The sequence below is a fragment of the Bactrocera dorsalis genome, chromosome 3, assembly GCF_023373825.1.
Source record: "Bactrocera dorsalis isolate Fly_Bdor chromosome 3, ASM2337382v1, whole genome shotgun sequence".
NCBI lineage: Eukaryota > Metazoa > Arthropoda > Insecta > Diptera > Tephritidae > Bactrocera > Bactrocera dorsalis.
In genome coordinates, this window is record NC_064305.1 from 27,404,195 (window position 1) to 27,427,129 (window position 22,935).

Below are 22,935 nucleotides of genomic sequence, written 5' to 3' on the forward strand. Positions count from 1 at the left end.
GTTAGTCGGTTAACGCACTTTTAGTGATTTTCAACATTGTATTTTTCGATTGATTTCCTAGCACTCACCGTTGGGAACTTATATAAAAAGGAAAAGGCAACACAATTCCGCCAGAGAATTACAAAACGTATTTTATTCAACGCTTTGTACACCGATGTATTGAACTTTATATGAAATGAAATATATTGAGTTGGACTTATAAAATTATGTTCGCACAATAGAGCTCGGGGGAATCGCACGGCTATCGCAAGCGGATCTCAAAAAGAAGTGATAGTGGCGAACTTGTTTCTCCGCTCCTTTTGTTCCTTTCTTGGTGGTGGTGAAAACGCAGTGGTAATGTACATGTGGCAGCACTGCGCCGTGTTATGCGCCATCTACCGCTGAATGTCTTGTAACCATATCATTGAATCGTCATTTCGTAACACTTACTTATAATTGAATTGTCATTTCCAAACACTTACTTATAATTGAATTGTCATTTCGAAACACTTACTTCTTTTCTGATCTTCAATAAATGCACCACGTGTAACGTGCTAAATTGGTGACCCCGATATTCATTTGATTATTTTATGAACACATCACAGTATAATTTGCGTTCATCAGTAGCGATGTCAGAACTGGAAGGACTAAAAGTAGAGCTTCGCGATCTTCGGCGCGTACAAGAGGAACTTATGGCCCAACAGGTTTCATCCGTACCAAACAGCAGTGTACAACGCGTCCACATCTCTGCATTCAACAGGAGTCATCCTAATTTGTGGTTTGCGCAAATTGAGCGTACATTTAGACTAAACAACATAGTAACGGATGCAGATCAATTCGATGTGGTGGCTACACACTTGGAAGACGAAACCTTACTCGTCGTAGAGGATCTCCTGCTTCATCCCCCAAACGACAATAAATACAAAGCTCTGAAATGCCGTATACTGGAAAAATTTGGCGATTCGAATCAAAGTAAATTACAACGATTGTTGAAAGGCGACGAATTTGTGGGTATGAGGCCATCTGATATATTAGCCCAAATGCGTCGACTGGCACCAGATCAAGATGACTTCATCCGTCTGCTATTCCTTCAACGGCTGCCGCCAACAATACGGCCATGGTTGAGTGTAGCAACGGACAACCTAAGCAGCATCGCCTCAATGGCCGACAAAATGCTCGAGTCAATTGCAACGCCAGAAGTTCACTCTATTGGTAATGCTCAGCAAGACGAAGTCCAAGCCATACATAAAGCCAATCCACTATCTGAACTGAGCGCAGCAATTGAGTCATTGAAAAATAAAATCGCATCCCTTGAAAAGAAGTCACAGTCCTGCAAATGCAGTGGACCTGTACACCCCCATAATGGTCAGCTTTGTTATTTTCATAAACGCTTTGGCGATGCTGCACGTAAGTGCCGTCCAGGCTGTTCACGCTCATCTTCGGAAAACTAAGTCGGCTGCCGTCAGCTTTGCTTGTTGACGGCAGCTTAGACGTAAAAAACTCAACTACGACTTCACAGCGAGCCCCATATCGTTTAAATCAAATTCCCGAAAGTAGATTATTTGTCAACGATCTAAAATCTGGCTACCGTTTCCTCATCGACTCTGGCTCCTGTGTTTCGGTAATTCCTAGTTCTCTCGTGGACAAGAGACTCACTGTGGATGCACTACAACTAACAGCAGCTAACCATACGCAGATTATGACGTATGGCGAACATATCATGGAAATTGATCTCGGGTTGCAACGTAAATTTGAATGGACGTTTGTTATTGCCAACATACAGACACCATTAATTGGCGCAGATTTCCTTTCAGGTTTCAAACTGATGGTGGACCTTAATCGCAAGCAGCTAATAGACTTCACAACTGGGTTAACGATAACAGGCGTAAGCGTCAATACAGTACAGCACAATATAACAGTTATCAGCACAAAAATAGTAACAGAGCCAGCACCGCTTCCTCGAAAAGCTCATAAGGCAACCTCGCTTCTTATGCAGTTGAACGACACCGAAAACACTTACGCTTCACCAACGTCCGTTGGGGACACAACTAAGTTGCAACCAGTACATCAGGTATGCCACCACATCGAAACTACAGGACCCCCAACCGCTGAACGGCCGCGTCGCTTATCAGGTGAGAAACTCAATGCTGCGCGTGCCGAATTCGACATGTTACTCAAAAACGGCATTTGTCGTCCATCGAAAAGTGCTTGGGCAAGCCCCTTACATATGGTGGCAAAAAAGAATGGTGGTTGGCGTGCATGTGGTGATTATAGAAAACTAAACGCGCAAACAATTCCGGATCGCTATCCTATAGGTCATATCCACGATTTTGCTGAAAGATTGTCTGGAAATTCGATATTTTCTACACTTGACTTAACTCGCGCTTATTACCAAATACCAATGGTTGCGAAGGATATTCAGAAGACCGCTGTATGTACGCCGTTTGGTTTGTTTGAATACCTTAAAATGCCTTTTGGACTGCGGAACGCAACACAGACCTTTCAACGAGTTATGGATAACATATTTAGAGGCCTTGATTTCGTATACGTGTACATTGACGATGTACTTATCATGTCTAAGGATAATGCAGAACATCGCGTTCACCTACGCACCGTACTCGACCTCCTAAGAGAGAACGGTTTCGAAATAAATCCTAAGAAGTGTGCGTTTGAACAAAGTCAAGTGCAATTTTTGGGATACACAATAAACAGCTCCGGCTGCCAACCGCCACCAGAGCGAGTACAGACAATTTTGAACACCCCGCGACCAAAGACGGTCCTTGAATTGCGCAGGTTTCTGGGAATAATTAATTACTACAGGCGCTGCATACCACACGCAGCCGAGTTACAGGCACCGCTAAATAGCTATCTGCACGAGTCAAAGAAACACGATAAACGAATAATTGAGTGGACCGTCGCAAGTAATCAAGCTTTTGAAGACTGTAAAATTTCAATAAGCAAGGCAATATCACTGGCGCACCCTACTGTCGGCGCACCCTTAGCGCTTAGTTGTGACGCTTCAGATTTAGCTATTGGTGCGACTCTTGAACAACAAACAAACAGTATTTGGAGACCTCTCGGTTTCTTCTCGCGGAAGCTTACCGCAACTGAAAAAAACTACAGTGCTTACGATCGTGAGTTGCTAGCAATTTATGAAGCAGTGAAACATTTTCGTCATATACTAGAAGCACGTCAATTTGTGATCAAAACAGATCATAAGCCACTTACATTTGCTTTTGCGCAAAAGCCAGACAAAGTATCTCCGAGGCAGTTAAGGCACCTCAGCTACATATCACAATTTTCAACGGAGATTGTACACTTAGCTGGCTCCGAAAATGTGGTTGCCGATGCATTGTCGCGGATAAACGCCATTTCAATGCCCTGTTTTATCGACCGATCACAACTTCAAGCAGCACAGGAACGTGACAAAGAGTTGGAGGAGCTTCTTAAATCACAGCAGTCTCTAAGGTTTCGCTTGGTGCAATCCGAAGACAAAACTTCAGTGTACTGTGATGTCTCAACCGGACATCTTCGCCTTTATATTCCCAAGGAATTACGTTATCAAGCTTTTGCCTCAGTTCACAGTTCGTCCCACCCCAGTGGACGCGCTACATTACAACAAATTCGTTCTAAATATGTTTGGCCAGCGATGAAAAAAGATGTTACTTCATGGGTCAGGAGTTGTTTACCGTGCCAACGGGCTAAAATTCATAAACATAATCACTTGCCACCCATAAAAATTGACATACCAGATAGCCGTTTTGATCATGTACATCTTGATCTCGTTGTAATGCCCTTAGTGAAAGGATACCGCTATTGCCTCACAATGATAGATAGATTTTCTCGTTGGCCCGAAGCGATTCCTTTGAAGGACATAACCGCAAACACAGTGGCAACTAAATTTTGGACGCATTGGATCGCTCGTTTTGGCTGCCCAAGAACAATCACCACCGATCAAGGTACGCAATTTGAGTCTGCCTTGTTCCAATCATTGACAAAATTGGTTGGAAGCAAACACATTCATACCACTCCGTACCATCCACAATCCAACGGCATGATAGAACGTTGGCACAGATCCTTCAAGGCCGCACTCATGTGCCACAGTGATAAATCGTGGGTGGACTTGCTCCCTACAGTCTTGTTGGGATTAAGGACTTGTTTTAAGGAGGACATTAAAGCATCGGCTGCAGAATTTTTGTACGGCACAACTCTTCGTCTTCCGCGTGAATTTCTCACAGAAGAAGAGATGCACATGCCACCCCAAACTTTCATCGATAAATTTAGAGAGCACATGCAAAAAGTCAAACCTTCAGCTGTCGCACATCATCAAAGGCCGAAACTGTTCGTGTTGAAAAATATGTTCGAGTGTTCACATGTCTTCGTACGGACGGATGCAGTAAGGGCACCTTTGGAACCACCATATAGCGGGCCATATCCAATAGTCAGTCGGCAGTCAGATCGAGTGTTCACAGTGAGAATCAATGGCAGTGAAGTTAACATTTCAACGGATCGCCTTAAGCCGGCATTCGTAACCAAAGATGACAGCACTCATCCTAATCCTGCTGTACCACAAAGGACTTATTGAAGTATCTTGCCTTCCCCTAAGGGGTTCATTGGAAGGGGAGTGGCTGTGGCAGCACTGCGCCGTGTTATGCGCCATCTACCGCTGAATGTCTTGTAACCATATCATTGAATCGTCATTTCGTAACACTTACTTATAATTGAATTGTCATTTCCAAACACTTACTTATAATTGAATTGTAATTTCGAAACACTTACTTCTTTTCTGATCTTCAATAAATGCACCACGTGTAACGTGCTAAATACATAACTATGTGTGATGTGGATTGTAGGTGGTGTAGAGATGAGTGTGGTGAATGAAGTGTGCTAGTGACGTATTTTTTGATGCGGTGAGTGTAGAGTGTTCTGAATGCGGGATTATTGTTGAGGTTAGGTGTTCTGTGTTGGTTATGTGTTGTGTGGGGCAAGAGACTGAAGCTCATTTAGCCATCCCGGCCCCCCTAAGCGAATATTTCAGCCTAGAAGTCGTTGCAACTGCTGGAGCGTGGCTACAACGTTGCTTAGGCCTGAAGTGCGGCGCGGACGGGGCGTTTGTTTCTGGCGGCGTGTCGACGTCCCATTCTGTTGCCGCCGGATACGGGAGGATGATGTGGTTGGCTGTCGACGCGATCGTGCATCCCGGCTGGTTGGCAGTCGTCGTACTGCACCACGGTGGTGGCTACCAGATTGTTGACCGATGTCGGGTCTGGTGGTTCTGTGCAGCATGGTGTGGTGAGGCCACATACATATCTGGCACAGGTTTCCCGATGTACACTGCTGGGTAGTGTGAGTAGGTGCCAGACAATTGAGGCAGCGGCCGTGTGCCTGGGCGATGCGCAGCCTTTGCGGTGGTGGCAAACCTTTAAAAATGGCGCAGTGCATCAACCGGTGCGGTCGACGACATATTGGGCACCTCATGCGCTGCGGCTCTGCTGCTGATATGGGCGTTGGCGGCAGTGCTCGCGTTCCACTACGCGGACCCGTTGATGTGGTGGTTCGGGGAGCTGCGACTGGGCCAGCCGTAACTGGGGCTGCCGCAACTGGAGCTGCCACTTGGCGTGGCACGTGGACAGTCGAGCGGATGGTTGGCGTCGGAGCGAGTGGCATATCTGTATCCATGTTTATCTGTATGGAAGAGTATTATTTTAATTGTAAATTTATTGCATGAAGTGGATATGGGTATGGCTGCCACGTTGTGGCAGAAGTGGATCGTCAAGTTGATTGACCATTCGATTGTTTTGTTTGTTATTTTAAAATATTTATTATAACGGGTTTATTCGAGGGTTTTTTCGTTTACGTTTCGATCGGCGGTCGGTAAAAAGCATAGCTTAACGAGCGGTCTTGTTAACTTTCCTGATTGCGTACGGAGATCGACTACGCGAACATGACCGTCGGAGCCTTGGTAAAGCTTCTCTATGCGACCAAGCCGCCATTCGGTAGGGGGGAGACACTCGTCCTGTATCAGGACACAATCTCCAATCTTTGGCGCATTTTCGGTTATTTTCCATCGGTAACTCTTGTGGAGGTCCTTGATATAGTCTTCTTTCCATCGGCGACTGAAATTATGATGGAGAATTTTAATTCTTTCCCATCTATTTAGTAAGGAGAGCGACTTCACGCCTGGCTCAGGTGTGGCCAGAATGGGTGCTCCTTTTAGAAAATGCCCTGGAGTTAGGGCTGTTAAATCGGTGGGATCTTGCGAGAGGACCGTGAGGGGCCGTGAGTTGAGAACGGCTTCGACTTTAGTTAATAATGTAGTGAATTCTTCATAATTAATTTTGTAGCTGCCCGCTATCTTCTTGAAGTGAGATTTGAAGCTCTTTACAGCTGATTCCCACAAACCACCCATATGAGGAGCGCTTGGGGGTATAAATTGCCAATTGATACCTTGGGGGGCGTACTTTTGTACGATGTCAGGTGATACTTGTTTAAAGAAATCCACGAACTGTTTCTCTGTGGCTCGTTGAGCTCCAATGAATGTTTTGCCATTATCGCTCATGATTTTTGATGGGAAGCCACGTCGAGCGACGAAGCGAGCAAATGCCGCGAGAAAAGCCTCTGTCGTCAGATTAGTGCATAGCTCAAGGTGGACTGCCTTTGTCGTGAAACATACAAAGACAGCCACATAGCCTTTCATGAGAGTGGGAGATCTTAGCATGGACGCCTTTATTTGAAAGGGCCCAGCAAAATCGACACCTGTGGTGGTGGAAGGCAGAGCGAAATTGCAGCGTTCAGGTGGAAGTGCTGCCATAATCTGCGTTCGCATTTTTTGCTTATGCATAGTGCAGATCTTGCACATGAAAATGCATTTCTTGATTTGGGGCTTCAGACGTGGGATGTAATACTCTTGTCGTACCATATGTTGCATGAGGCGATGTTCGGCGTGTAGCATTAATATGTGGAAGTATTTCAGGAATAAGGTGGCAAATGGAGACTTCTCAGGTATGATTATGGGGTGGCGTTCGTTATACGTAAGGCTGGAATTAGCAAGCCGGCCGTTTGCACGAAGCAGACCTTTCGTGTCGATAAATGGGTTTAGTACTAAGAGTGAGCTCTTTTTGTCAATTGGCTTCTATTCTCTTAGTAACCCCAGGTCGCGGCGATAAGAGCGATAAGAGCGACCTTTGCCTTTTTGTAAGTCTTGGTGCGTCAATGTATCGCATTGGGGGCAAGTTGCTCCCTTTATCTTAAGCTTGAGTCGCTCTGTGAATTTGAGAATATAGGCGACTACTCTGAGTGCTCGGGGGAACGATGAAAATCGTTCAAGGATGTCATTATCATCCAATATTGTGTGGTAGGTGTCGATTTTTCGACTTTCGGGGGCAATTATGTTACGCATTGGCGATTGTGGCCAGGAATCGGGAGATTCTGTTAACCACCGGGGGCCATTCCACCATAGGGTGGTGGTGGCGAGATGCAGAGGTTTGGACCCTCTTGTACCTAGATCAGCAGGATTGTCAGCACTGGCAACGTGTCGCCAAGTGGCTGATCCTACTAGGTCAAGTATTTGCGCCGTTCTATTAGAAATATAGCTTTTCCACGCGTGTGGTGGCTTTTCTAACCATAGATATAATTTGTGTTTTGCCATGTTTAAGTGGGTCTGCACCATGGGAACTAGCTTTGCTAGTACCAGAGCGCCACAAAGTTCAAGTCGTGGTAGACTTATGGTTTTTAGAGTCGCAACTTTTGCTTTTGCCACTAGTAGGTGGCTTGTAGTTGCAATATCGCTTTGTGTGCGCACATATATAGTGTCACAATATGCCTTTTCAGAGGCGTCGCAGAAGCCGTGTAGTTCCACTTTGTATTCGGGGGAATAGTTTACCCACCGTGGAATTTGTATCTGAGAAATGTCGGTCAGATTATTAGCGAACTGGGACCATCTTTCTAAGCGAAGAGGTTTCACTTGTTCGTCCCAGTCAGTTCCGTCTAGCCATAATTCTTGGATCAGGATTTTCGCTTGTATCATAATTGGCGAAAGCCATCCTGCGGGGTCGAAAAGTTTTGGCACAGAGGAGAGAATTTGGCGTTTTCTAATGGCGGATAATGCGGATATGGACTCAGTCGTGTATGAAAACTGGTCCGATATCGCATTCCATTGGATGCCCAGTGTTTTTGTTGTACTTTCCTTTTCGAATATAAGGAAATTAGTGTCCAACAAATTGTCGTTTGGTATATTTTTCAAGATACTTGGGTTATTAGCTGTGTCTTTTTTAGGGGAAACCCTGCGGTGTTGAGGGCCTTTATCTTTTGTGATAAGGACTCGTATGCTTGTGAGAGGCTGTGGCTCCCAGACAAGATATCGTCTACATACGTTTGTGTTTTTAAGATTTTTGTTGCCAGAGGAAATTCTGACTTTGTGTCTTCTGCCAGTTCGTGGAGTGTACGGATGGCTAGATATGGGGCACAGTTTACGCCAAAGGTAACTGTTTTCAATTTAAAGTGGCGTAGTGGACTATTGGCAGATTTTCGAAAAATAATCCGCTGAAAATCTTGATCCTCTTTATGTACGAGTATCGATACATTTTTTCGACATCTCCATTGAATACGTATTTGTATATAAGCCAATTTAATATGAGGAGCATTAAATCTGGTTGGAGTGTGGGTCCCGTAAATAGAGTATCATTTAGGGAATTCCCCGAGCTTGTGGTTCTGGAGGCATTGAAGGCAACTCTGACGTTTGTGGGTTTTTGGTCTGGCTTTACTACTGCATGATGTGGCAAGTAGAATGAGTAATATTTGCCTTTTATGATTTTTTCGCATGGGCTTACTTCTTCCATGTGGTCTAAATGGAGGTATTCTTCTAAGGCACCATCATAATGTTGTTTGAGCTCACCTTTTCTAAGTAGGTTTTTTTCCATACTTAGAAACTGCTGTATTGCAGAGGTTCGAGAGTGACCTATGGCGAGTGTATCTGGAAATTGTTGTTTTAGTGGTAGTCGTATTTCATACCGACCATTATCTGATCGAGTAGTTGTGGCTTTGTAAAAGTCTTCACAGTACTGATCTTCTGGTGCTGGGGGGGAGTTCTTCTAACTCCCAAAATTTTCTCAATTGTGAATTGAGGTACTCGTTTGTAATTTCCTCAACTTGAGTTGTCATTGCTCTGACTGGTTCCGCCACTAGTCCACTTAGGACCCATCCGAAAATGGTATTTTTCGCCAGTAGTGTTTTCGAAATTTTTTCAACACCTTCTAGTATAATGTGCGATATGAAATCGCTACCTAATAGAAGGAAGGTCTATTTGAGCGGGGGTGTTGCAGTTGGGATCTGCTAGCTTTAGGTGTAACCTTTTGCCAATGCTTGCTATTTATATGATAGCTTGGAATCATGTTCGTGAGTTGCGGTAAGACTATTGCATCTGCTTGAATGCGCTTATCCGCTTGGGGGGAAATTAGGGTAATGGGGCAGATTTTATTGGAGTTTTGAACTACTCTTCCGCCCATTCCCGTAATTTCAAAATTGGCTAAATTTGTAGGCAGTTGTAGCCTATTTTGTGCCCTAGACGTAATAAATGATCTTTGTGATCCTTGGTCTATTAAGGCCCTGAGTTTAAACAGTTCTCCTCGGTGTTCGATGGGGACGACTGCTGTTGGTAGTAGCACCTTACATTGGATCTCGCTGTGCAGCGTTTGAGTTTTTAATGCCTTGGAGCAGCATGGTGTCTCTTGGCAAAATTCGGGATTTTGTGTTTCGGGAGTTGCGGTTGCAACTAAACCCGTGGCTCTTTTGGAGAAAGCGCTACATTGAGGTGTGTTGGGAAAGTTGTTTAAGTGCAACATAGAATGATGCCTTTTGTGGCAATATACGCAGTTAAATTTGCTTTCGCAATTATTGAGATTGTGTGAGTGGGACAAACAGTTTGTACAGAGTCTTTTCAATCTGACAAAGTTGTTCCTTTCATTGATATTAAGTTTTTTAAACTTTTCGCAAGATTTTAGCTTGTGCCCTCCTTTACACAGTTCGCATGACGTTAATTTATTTTGTTCAGATGTGAACGATTGATTTTTAAAAAAGCTTCTGTTTAAACTGTTGTTGTTACTAGCTTGGGGTCTAATGAAACTTCGATTTAGGTCGTGTTGAACGTTTTTTGTTCTGACCGTCTTTTTATCTACCCTTTCCGCAATTTCGTATTGGGTAGTTAAGAAATCTTTCATCTGTTGCCACGTTGGGCATTTTCTTCGTGATGAGAGCGATTGCTCCCACAGAAGCAAAGATTTTTCCGGTAATGCCGCGGAGCATATATTTACCAGTATGGGGTCCCAATTGTCTGTGGGAATATTCTGTGTCGATAGAACCGACAAACAATTTGAAACAGTGGATTGAAGTTTTATAAACTCCTCACTTGTTTCTTTCTGAATTTTTGGTAAGTTCATTAATATGGTGACTTGTTGGTCGACCAATATTCTTTTATTCTCGTATCGTTCTTTTAGAGCTTCCCAAGCCAAATTGAAATTGTAGTCATTTAATGCGAACTGTTTGACTATTACGCCTGCTTGACCTTTGGTTTTGTATCTGAGGTGATACAGTTTTTGCTTTTTGAGATAATTTGGGATGGTTTATGTACACGGCCGTAAACATGTCCCGGAAGAACGGCCATTGTTCATAACCTCTGTGAAATGTTTCAGTATCGCATGCTGGCACTTTAAGGTGAATGCCTGAACTCACTTCTTGGCTTTGAATTTGTGGCAGCTCTACTTTCGGTTGTGGAGTAGGTGCAATTGCTTTAATTAATTTCAATTGATCGGAGATCATGGCTTTTGTCTCTTCATATTGGTCAAGGCAATTTTCATAATTGGCGTAAGCCGAGGATTTGAAATTTTCGGGTAGATCTGAGTCGTCAGTTTCTACTATCGCGTCATATGCAGATTGGAGACGTGTCCAGAAATTGTCAATATTTTGATTTTTGATTTCTAGCACCGATTCAGAGTTATCAGAGTTTCGTATCTTTAGAGTCTGTGCTCATTTAGCAACAATATTTTAATAAAAATGAGTTTTTTAGTATAAATTCAGATGTATGTATATAAAAAACCCGAAAACTCTTCTACGCAAATAAGAGATTTTATTTCCGAATTTACGATTTTTTGTATTAAAATATGCGTATGTCGTGTTACGCAGTTTTTTAGAAATGTAGAGGCAATAATATGATAAATGATTGTATAGTTTATATGTGTGTATATATATATGTATGTATATATATACTTTTTTTTTTGTTTTCGGACTATTCGAACGCCCTCGTAAGATAAAATTGATATATTGTATAATATATGTATAAGTATATATATATCGTATATATATATGTATATATGTATATATATATACTTTTTTTTTGGTTTTGGTTGCGGACTTTTTCGTATGCCCTCGTATACATTTTAATATATTGTATATAATATACATGTATATATATATACGTTTTGGTTTTTTTTTCGGACTTATTTGTATGCCCTCGTAAGCACTTTCAGTTACAGGCGTCAATACCCTTTGCATATGTGCCTGGTCTATATGTAGTGCGCTAGAATATCCGTATAAATAAAAGGTATGAAGCGAAGACAAAAGGAAATGCTTGCCAATGTACATAAGTATATACATATATGTATGTATATATTTGTTGTTGTACCGGGCCGTTTATGTACTCGTATTAATAAATATCGATAACTGTCGGATAATTATTGTAAATATTCAAATTTGATTCTTTTATATTTAAAACTCCGCAATGCAAATATACATTTATATTCATGTATATATAAGTATATTTACTTGTATGTATTGTTTTTGCGGTGTTTTGTAATTGCGCGACACGAATCAAAAGAGAGTTCACCACGCGCAAGTGTTCACCTCTTTTGCAAATATATACTTATGTTATTAAAATTTTTAACTTCGTATAATATAATACGGAGTTGTTTTTAGTTAATATGTATGTATGTATGTTCGAATTGATTATTTCTTTTCTTTCTCTTCTTGTCTTTTTATTGTGCCTTTTGATTATTTATTTTTGATATACTGCTTACTATTTTGAGGAACAGAAGGAGTGTTGCGGAAAATCTTGCAAGTGGATACTTGAAATTGAATTGTTGTTGGATTAGCTTATTACGTATGTTCGTAAAACAGGAGTAAGCAAATAGGCAAATAAAAGATTGGTAATTTTTTTTTGTTTTATATATATAGATGATATATATAATTAAACTTTTCCCGGTTTGTGCGGTTCAAACGGATTATCTTAAATATAAATCCGTTTTTATCATACATATGTACATACATATAATGAATATAAATGAAAAACGATACACTTACTTTATCTCGCCTCAAGGGGTTTTGGGGGAAAGTAAGGTTTGTTTTTTTAAAAGAGTTATATGCCTCTCTGCGCCTGTTTTCCCGTCCTGTTGTCCCGCGCCTGTATGTTCCGGTTTTCCTGTTGCGCGTTGTTATTGTGTTGTATTGATGCTTGTTTATTTATTTTTTTTTTTTGACCGATCGATTGTTTAAAAACTTAATTTTATTTATATATTCATATATATATGTGCGAGTATATGTTATTGTTTTAAAAATGGACTTAGTTTCTGTATGTGTATATGTTAATATTTCTTTTTATCTTCTTTTTGTCACAGCACTCCGTTTTACTTTTCACTTCACTTTAATTTAGTTTTATTCTTTTTATTTAGATTTTTATATGTTTTAATGTCACAGCACTTTTTATGTTTTAAAATTTTTAATTTGGGTTTTCCTTTTTTCTTTTAATTTTAAATTTGATTTTTTGTTTTTTTCTATAGTGCCATTCTATTGGCTCGAAGGACCATGTATTTTTCAATTGATTTCCTAGCACTCACTGTTGGGAACTTATATAAAAAGGAAAAGGCAACACAATTCCGCCAGAGAATTACAAAACGTATTTTATTCAACGCTTTGTACACCGATGTATTGAACTTTATATGAAATGAAATATATTGAGTTGGACTTATAAAATTATGTTCGCACAATAGAGCTCGGGGGAATCGCACGGCTATCGCAAGCGGATTGCAAAAGGAAGTGATAGTGACGAACTTGTTTCTCCGCTCCTTTTGTTCCTTTTTTGGTGGTGGTGAAAACGCAGTGGTAATGTACATAGTTATGTGTGATGCGGATTGTAGGTGGTGTAGAGATGAGTGTGGTGAATGAAGTGTGCTAGTGACGTATTTTTTGATGCGGTGAGTGTAGAGTGTTCTGAATGCGGGATTATTGTTGTGGTTAGGTGTTCTGTGTTGGTTATGTGTTGTGTGGGGCAAGAGACTGAAGCTCATTTAGCCAAACATAATCTTTGTATGGGAGGTGAGCGTGTTTATTATCCGATTTCTTCCATTTTTGAACTGTATATGGAAATGCCTGAAGGAAACGACTCTATAAAGTTTGGTTGACATAGCTATAGTAATTTCCGAGATATGTATAAAAACCTTAGTAGGGGGCGGGGCCATGCCCACTTTTCCAAAAAAATTACGACCAAATATGCCCCTCCCTAATTCGATCCTTTGTGCCAAATTTCACTTTAATATCTTTATTTATGGCTTAGTTATGACACTTTATAAGTTTTCGGTTTCCGGCATTTTGTGGGCGTGGCAGTGGGCCGATTTTGCCCATCTTCGAACTTTTTTATGGAGCCAAGAAATACGTCATCGTGATATCTTAGTTTTTACTCAATTTTTACTCAAGTTACAGCTTGCACGGACGGACAGACGGACGGAGAGATGGACGGACGGACAGATATGCATCCGGATCTCAACTCTACTCATCACCCTGATCACTTTGGTATATATAACCCTATATCTGACTCTTTTAGTTTTAGGACTTACAAACAACCGTTATGTGAACAAAACTATAATACTCTCCTTAGCAACTTTATAATAATAACAACATAGGTGGGTAAACACCCCAACAAAACCGATTTCATATCAGACATCGGCACATAAACAAAAAACAAACCTACACACAAATTTGTGAACTTCTCAGAGCGCCCATTACGTGGAGCGATTTGTTTATATTCACACTTCTATGAAAAAAGCTTTTTAATATAACCATACATACACATACGAGTACAGAAGATATACAGAGAAACTCACCTGAACGTTCGTAAATTTTAAAGTAAGCAAAACGTGGAAGTGTTGAAGAGACTTCTAAGCAGAAGTATAAAATATTTCGGAGTAAGGTTGGTAGCGAAAGTATAATCTCAATAGCTTTCAGGTATATATGTAAGGACAAAAAGATATATGAGGGCTGCTATATATATTTCTGGCCTAGGCAACACTAAATGTTGCCAGGTGCAATCTGACATTTCCATTGGAAAGTTTGACATTTTTTACCATAACATCACTCAGAACGTTTCGTCATTTAATAGTGAATTGTTTTATTTACAGGGAATTAAAAAATTAATCTCGGCAACTTTCGACGTGGATTATGACGACAAGAGTGCATCGATGAACTAAAATTTGTATGGCTATGAAGCACCATCCTATAGCACTGTGAAAAACTGGTACAACGAATTCAATCGTGGTCGACGCTCGCTCAAAGACGAATTCCGTGAAGGTCGTCCATAAACAGCCGTTGTGCCAGAAAACATCGATGCCGTACGTGAACTGATAATGCAACACCATCATGTAACATACCTTCAGATAGAGGCATGCCTATGCATTTCTCCCACCAGCATACATTCGATATTGCATGAACACCTGGCCGTAAAAAAGGTTTGCTCTCGTTGGATACCGCACAATTTGACAATCGCTCAAAAAAAGGCTCGTGTGGATTGGTGTAAAGAAATGCTGAAAAAATACGATCGCGGAGCTTCAAAAGACGTTTTTAAGATCTTCACAGGTGATGAATCATGAATCTATGCGTATGAGCCCGAAACAAGACAGCACTCGACCGTGTGGGTCTTCCAAGACGAGCCAAATCCAACGAAAGTTGTTCGTGGAAGAAGCACTTCGAAGCAAATGGTCGCCTGTTTCTTCGACAAAACTGGTCATGTGGCGACTGTTTCGCTTGAGCAACGTAGGACGGTCAATTCTGAGGGGTACACCACCATTTTTTTGCCCGAAGTCTTCGGAGAAATTCGAAAAACGAACAAGAGAAGACGAATCATTGTGCATTATGACAATGCGAGCTCTCACACATCGGCTTAAACCAGCACCTTTTTGACCGGCCAAAACGTCGAATTGATGGGTCATCCGCCGTGCAGCCCTGACTTGGCGCCTAATGACTTCTTTTTATTCTCCCACATCAAGAAAATAATGCGTAGTCAACGATTTTCGTCGCAATAAGATGCTGTTGAAGCATTCAAAAACCATGTTTTGGAGGTGTCTCAATCGGAGTGGAAAAAGTGCTTCGAAAATTGGTTTGAGCGCATGCAAAAGTGTATAAATCTTGATGGAGAATATTTTGAAAAACAGTAAAACCATTTCGTTGTTTCTAAATTCAATCTGTTTTGTAGTTGTGAAATGAAAGTTCTTTTAATTTTTTCTCAAATAGTAAATGAGTTACGATATAGAAGGTGACTTAAGTGCGACAGCTAATTAGAAACAGTTGTTTAAAGAATTAAAATTCATCAAGATGTTAGTAAATAATTAATAATATTAGTGATTTATAGGAAACGTGAGTTTCAAAATTGTGGTTTAAAATATGTTAAAATGTATAATGTTACTCAAGTTTTTGAATGAGAAAAATCTGCAGAAGTACATCTGCCCTACGTAGTTACATTTTTGGCCTTCTTCAGCCTGGAAAGACGTACAAATAAATTGTGAATCAGATCAAATGCTCAACAAAAATTGTTTTCAATGCCTTTAAACATATGCAGAATTTTAAAACTATTTTCAATGTTGGAGAGATTAAAATGTTAAAATAAGGCTTTCATAAATATTTACGACTTTATTTAGATGGAAAAGACGCGGCAACATTAAGTTAAGGGTTTAAGAAAACAAAACAACAACGTCAAAAGTAGATTTAACAGAACATCATTACGTGCAGCAACGGTAACATCAACTATACTCTAGTGCAGCGTTGTCCACGGCCTATGCGCACAATAGCGCACGGACAGTGCCAGACACCTCACACCAACATGTCGCGACAAGTGTCTGTGAAAGCACGATTGTGCTACTGTATTCAACTTCGTAGGCAAGCAAAGCAAAATTTTGCGATCAGTTGACGCTAGAACAACCAACACAAGCATAACGTGCACACAGTCACGTTGGACAACACTGCTCTAGTGTCATGTGGCGCACATCTGTTTGTAAAATTAAAAAAAAATCATTGCAACTATGGAGAGAGGTTCATGCAGGTAGAAATTCAAAATACAGTGGCACAAAACGATTGGCACGCTGCTGATGCCACTGGCGCAGGTGCAGCCTTGGTCCTCTTTCATCGCATTTGCATCCCTACCAAGTGGCTTGGTAAACTGTTTATCAGTTGCAGTGAGAGCGTCACAACGAGTTGATTGCCACCATTGCTACTTTTATTCTTCATTCATAACTTCATTATTATTAGTAGACATAATAATTGAATATATCTCATGCCCATGGGGCAAAAGTCCTTATAGTTTAGAAGACCTCTGAGTTATAATAATATGATCTTGCTTTAGAACTTAGCATGATAGATTTATAGAACAGTTTGGGAATATACGTTTATAAATTAACAAGCTGACCCGGCGAACTTTGTACTGCCTAACAGTCAATGAATGTGGTGTTACAGATAAGCTGAACTTTATGATTTTTTGAAAGCAATACAATGAATACATATAATACGTGCTTCGCTACGTATAAAGTGAAATATTAAATCAAACTCATTTATAAAAAAAATATATATTTAATTATTTTCTAGCTATCCAAAACATTTGGATAAACAATATTTTTTGTTTTTCCATTTTGAGCATGAATAAACAAACGGCTGGGGGTACCGACTCTGGAACAGGCAACATAAAGTTGGCCATGTGAAAAACATGATTCCTCCAAATTCACACCACAAACGTTAAATGTTTGCCATTGAGCTTTGTTGATGGACATCGCAAATGATAAACGCACAGTATATTGTAATCGTTTGAATTCAAATGGCATATCAGTTGGAATCATAGGGATACGCGGTATTAAACAAACTTCTCCTTTTGATTTACCAGTTAAGATCGTAGCTTCAATCGAATTTGGCAATACATTTTTCACTGCCAATCTGGTGCCATTACACAGTTTTGGTGGATTAATATTTCGCAATAATATAATCAAAGAACCCACTTTCAGATTCAAGCTATGCGGTGGCATACCAGCCGGTTCTAATGAATTTAAAAATGCAGTTGGATAATTCTTTGCCTCATCTTGATTCATAGCACTGTCAATTGATTTATGTGTCGTGACTACGCCTGGGAGTTTTGCTTGAATTTGAAAATTAATGGCATTGATATGAATGTTTTTCGGTGCTAAAATTGCGCGTTCTCTCAACCAATCATGTGTAGTAATAAGTACTATGTGTATGATAATACATCCTAACTTTAAGTTATTCTAATTATACTTATGTATATATAAAGAAGTAAACCATTGACGGGTTAATTTAAATATACATAAAAGAGTAAACCATTGAAGGGTTAATGTAGATATATCCCGTTAACTTAAGATTCGCTTTCAGTTATTGTTGATTCTCTTAAAAAGTTCATTTGTATTCATGTAAACCAGTGTTGTCCAACGTGACTGTGTGCACGTTATGTTGTGTTGGTTATTCTAGCGTCAACTGAGCGCTAAATTCTGCTTTGCTTGCCTACGAAGTTGAATACAGTTGCGCGATCGTGCTTTCACAGACACTTGTCGCGACATGTTGGTGCGAGGTGTCTGGCACTGTCCGTGCGCTATTGTGCGCATAGGCCGTGGACAACGCTGATGTAAACACATGCTTGGTTGTCATTGTCTTGACATACATATATTCATGTTGCACAAGTTCATGTATCCATTTTAAAAGATATACATATAAGTAAATACATAGCGTGTAAGCAGAGAAAAATGTATGTATGTTAGAATAAGTATGTGTAACCGTTCTTCGGTGACAGAGCGAAGCACAGTACAGTTTGAGAAATAAAAGCGTAAAGACGTGCCATCCTAAAATCTCAGAAAAAACTGTGAAAAAACAAAAAGAAGCGAACAATTTTATGAGACAATTTATGTAAAGTGCGTGTACAATTTAAAGATTTAAACAAAAAATTGTGAAAAAACAAAAAGAAGCGAACAATTTTATGAGACAATTTATGTAAAGTGTGTGTACAATTTAAAGATTTAAACAAAAAAGTTAACAGTTTTAAGATGGATAATGTGGCAGACCATACAGTTGCACAATTGCGTGCTTGGCTTGCAATTTAAAGATTTAAACAAAAAAGTTAACAGTTTTAAGATGGATAATGTGGCAGACCATACAGTTGCACAATTGCGTGCTTGGCTCCGCAGACTGTACCAGGTACGGACGACGTTGCTGCTGCACAAATGGAAAATGGTAGCACCATACAACAAGTCGAAGAGCAGCCAGTGAAAATCGTAGCAGACGCAGGTCCGACAGAGGTTGAATTGCTGAAGCGAGAGACAAATTTATTGAGACGTGAAAAAGATTTGCTGGAGCGGGAGAATGCAATGCTACAGCGAATGATGCTTGGTGGTGAAACATTGGGCCACCCGCAATCGAATCAAGCAACAATTTCACTCGACTTGATAAAAAATCTGATACCCGAGTACGAAGGTGGCGTTAATTTCAATTTGTGGGCGGCACAGTTTAAAAGCGTCACCAGTGCCTACACTATAAATGAAGGCGAGTCGCGCATTATATTTCTTAACAAGCTGAAAGGCAAAGCACAACAATGGTTATATGGCAACCCCGATTTCGCAACTCAACAAGTAGATAAGCTCATCAGTCAAATGAATCAAGTGTTTGGTTCAGGTGAAAACAAAGTGGTGCTGCGGCGAAAATTTGAGACCAGGAAGTGGAAGTCGGGCGAGCGGTTTATTGAATATTTCAACGATAAGGTGGTATTGGCAAACCAACTACAGCTGGGAGAAGAGGAGTTGGTCGAATACATAATCGACGGCATACCTGATTATCGGCTACGCAACCAAGCGTATATGCCGTGCTACACAACAAAGGCACAATTACTCCAAGCATTTTCCAAAATTGAAACTGGGCTAAAACCGATTGCGCCGGCTCAGTCGCAGATTCAAGAAAGAAGATGTTACAACTGCAGCAGTCGCGGACACCTAGCAGCAGAATGCCGTAAACCAAAGCGAGAGATGGGTACGTGTTATGGGTGTGGCAGTCGAAATCATCAAATAGCAACATGTCCAGAGAAGAAAACTGTCCACGCAGTTAATGAATATGTAAGATTATTTCATTTTGTTATAAAAGATTATACAAATATTTAATTTTCACTAGAATGTCTGATCGACTCAGGTAGCCTAATCAGCTTCATAAAAAAATCTTGCGTCCCAGAAAATTTGAAATTGGAGTTTTTATCAAATGAGAATAATTTTTATTCTGGTTTAATTAATACGAGAATTGTAACTTATGGAAAGTTTTTGTGTTGTATTACAATAAACAACGAATTGTTTGAATTAAATTTTGTAGTAGTTGATGATTGCACTATGTATTATGAGGCTGTATTGGGAAGAGATTTTTTGAGAATTTGTAATTTTAAGTTATTCAGAGCTGAAAAGAAAAATTGTTGTGATGTAGATATGACAAAAAGTCGGCACGACGTTAAAACCGAACTAAAGTATAAATGTAAAAAAGATAGTCACGGTAACGAAGATATATATTTAAAGAATATATATGTAAACGACAAAGACAATGTGAAAGAAAACTGTAAAATGATAATTAAAGATTTAAGTCAAGTGACTAAAAATTGCAAAGAAGAAAATTTTGAGAAACAACTTTTATTGATGGCTAACGTTGTTAATGAAGAAGTAAATGTCAAAATTGGCTCAAATATAAACTATAACGATATCGAAAAATTTAATGAAATTTTAAGTAAATATTATATAAAACCAAAGCGCGCGGCTGAGCCTAAAATTAAAAGTGAGATGAAGTTGGTCGTTGACAATGTAAAACCTTTCAACTGTCCTCCAAGACGTTTGTCCTATTCGGAAAAAAATGAATTACAAAAATTGTTGGATGAGTTTTTGGAAAAGAAAATAATTAGGCCGAGTGAGTCAGAATATGTGTCACCAATTGTACTAGTGCGTAAAAAGAAAGGCGACATTAGAATGTGTGTTGACTATCGGTCACTTAATAAGGTCACAGCAAAGGACAATTACCCTATTCCCTTGATAGATGACCTGTTAGATAGAGTAGCAAACAAAAAGTTGTTCACAAAACTCGATCTAAGGAACGGATTTTTCCATGTATTTATGGAAGAAAATTCAATTAAATATACTTCGTTCATAACACCTTTAGGGCAATTCGAATTTTTGCGAATGCCATTTGGGTTAAAAAATGCACCATCTGCATTTCAACGTTTTGTAAATAAGATTTTTCTAGATATGGTGAAAGAAAATAAAGTGATAATATATTTAGATGACATAATGATAGCTACAGAAACTGCGGAGGAACATTTAGAAATATTAGTAGAAGTTTTCAAAAGGTTGGTCGAGAACAAGTTGGAGTTACGAATTAATAAGTGTGAATTTTTGCTGCAAGAAGTAAAATATTTAGGGTACACCATTTCACAGCTAGGGGTTAAAGCGGATAAAAAGGGTTTAGAGGCGATTAAAAATTTTCCAATTCCAACTAAAGTTCATTCTGTACAAAGTTTTTTGGGTTTGTGTTCCTATTTCAGACGATTTGTAAAGAATTTTTCGATTATTGCTAAACCGTTTTATGATTTAACTCGTAAGGACAACAAATTTCAGTTTGGGGCTAAAGAGCTACAAAGTTTTGAAGAACTCAAACAAAAGTTATTGGAAGCACCGATATTAGCGATTTATGATCCCTTGGATGAAACAGAACTACATTGTGATGCAAGTGCAGTAGGGTTTGGTTCAATTCTGATGCAAAAGAAAGAAGACGGGAAAATGCATCCCATATTTTATTTTTCTAAAAGAACAAGTGACACGGAAGCGAAATACCATAGCTTTGAACTAGAAACGTTATCCATAATCTATGCATTTAAACGATTTAGGGTTTACCTTCAAGGGTTAAAATTTAAAATAATTACTGATTGTAATTCATTAACTATGACACTAAATAAAAAAGAATTGAATCCTAGAATAGCGAGGTGGGCACTAGAGCTTCAAAATTATGATTACAGTTTAGAGCACAAATCAGGTACACGCATGCAACATGTTGACGCTTTAAGTCGCAGTAATGATATTTTACTGGTGGAGTCCAACACTTTTGAAGAAAATTTAATCATATGTCAGGCAAAAGATGAGAAATCAAAGGAACTGTGAGGCATTTTGCAAAAATCTGAACATAATTTATACGAGATGAGAAATGGGGTTATATATCGAAAAGTAAATGGTGGAAGGATCCTTTTTTGTGTTCCTGAAGCAATGGAAAGGCATGTATTATTTAAGTATCAGGATGAAATGGGTCACATAGGTGTTCATAAAACAGTGGATCTTATTTCAAAACATTATTGGTTTGCTAAGATGAGAGAAAAAGCAGCTAGCCACATACAAAATTGCTTAAAATGTATAGTTTTTTCGTCGAAACATGGGAAAGAAGAGGATTTCTTGCATAATATTCCCAAAAATGAGAATCCGTTTGAAATTATACATGTAGATCATTACGGTCCTGTAGATAATTCGAGGCTAAAGAAGCACATTTTTGTAGTAATAGACGCCTGTACAAAATTTACTCGCTTATATACTACAAAAACAACTAATGCAAAGGAAGTGATTACGTCACTCAAAGATTACTTTCGAGCGTATAGTAGACCAAAAGTAGTAATTTCGACAGGGGTAGTTGTTTCACGTCAAACGAATTTACAAACTTTTTAGAAGAGGAAAACGTTCAACATATAAAGATAGCTACTGGTTCTCCACAGGCTAATGGACAGGTAGAAAGAGTGAACCGGAACCTAGGTCCGATGATAGCCAAGCTATGTGACACAGAACAAGGAATTTATTGGGATAATGTGATTGAAACTGTTGAATATGTGCTAAATAATAGCATTCATAGAACAATTAAAGAATACCCTAGTGTAATGCTGTTTGGTAGTAAGCAACGAGGAAAGGGTGTAGATCTGCTAGGAGAAAATTTAATAAAAGATAAGGAAAATCAAATACAGCAAAGTCACAACGAAATACTGTCACAAGCCAAAGAAGACGAAAAGCGATTACAGTCCTATAACGAGGATTATGTAAATAAAAAACGACGGACAGCGCACAAGTACAATCCAGGTGATTACGTTATGATAAAAAAAAGGTTGCGTGGAGTCCTACGCGCGGAAGAAGTTATACTTCTTAGCTGTGTTCAGAAATGCATAACATTTTCTATGAAAGAAAACTTAAATTCACATTTTATAATTTTATTATGCACATTTTATAAAGCAAAGTCTAAATGAAGGAATTTTAATTCGGAAAGAAGTTCTGTCTCTTCGTTGCAGAAGGGAATATGCAGAGTAAACCATATATCTTTTGTAATCCATCAACACGCGTTGAAAGCCCAGCAGTTATCGGTCAATTGACGATCGTTGATTCATCAGTAGTTATAGATGCTCCCGCAGAGATTGATGAAACAGCAGACGTTGAATCTTTTTACGCGCTCTCTGATATTCCTCAGCTGTTTTCCTCTTCCTCGGTTGGCTGCCAGCTATCATTTCCAATTTCTCCTTTTCCCGCTCTGCTTTCTTTCGTGCTCGGTATTCACGATAATATTGTACTGTTTTCCTCCTTTTAAAACACGGGCTACAATCTCAACAGAATT

General features: G+C 39.5%; 1 protein-coding gene across 2 annotated transcripts in view; it reads left to right on the forward strand.

The window, feature by feature from the left end:
• LOC125777269 (uncharacterized) overlaps window positions 1-22,928 on the forward strand; it is a 281,549-nt gene extending 258,621 nt beyond the window's left edge. Inside the window, exons 1-2 of one of the 2 annotated variants that reach the window (XM_049451639.1) lie at window positions 11,685-12,173; window positions 14,418-22,928. In XM_049451639.1, coding sequence (XP_049307596.1) covers window positions 18,504-19,430 — 927 coding nt within the window. In that variant the 5' untranslated portion in view covers window positions 11,685-12,173; window positions 14,418-18,503 and the 3' untranslated portion in view covers window positions 19,431-22,928. Of the gene's footprint in view, window positions 1-11,684; window positions 12,174-14,417 lie in introns of those variants that run through there. The other variant, XM_049451638.1, reaches the window with a different exon arrangement.
• The last annotated feature ends 7 nt before the right edge of the window (window positions 22,929-22,935 follow it).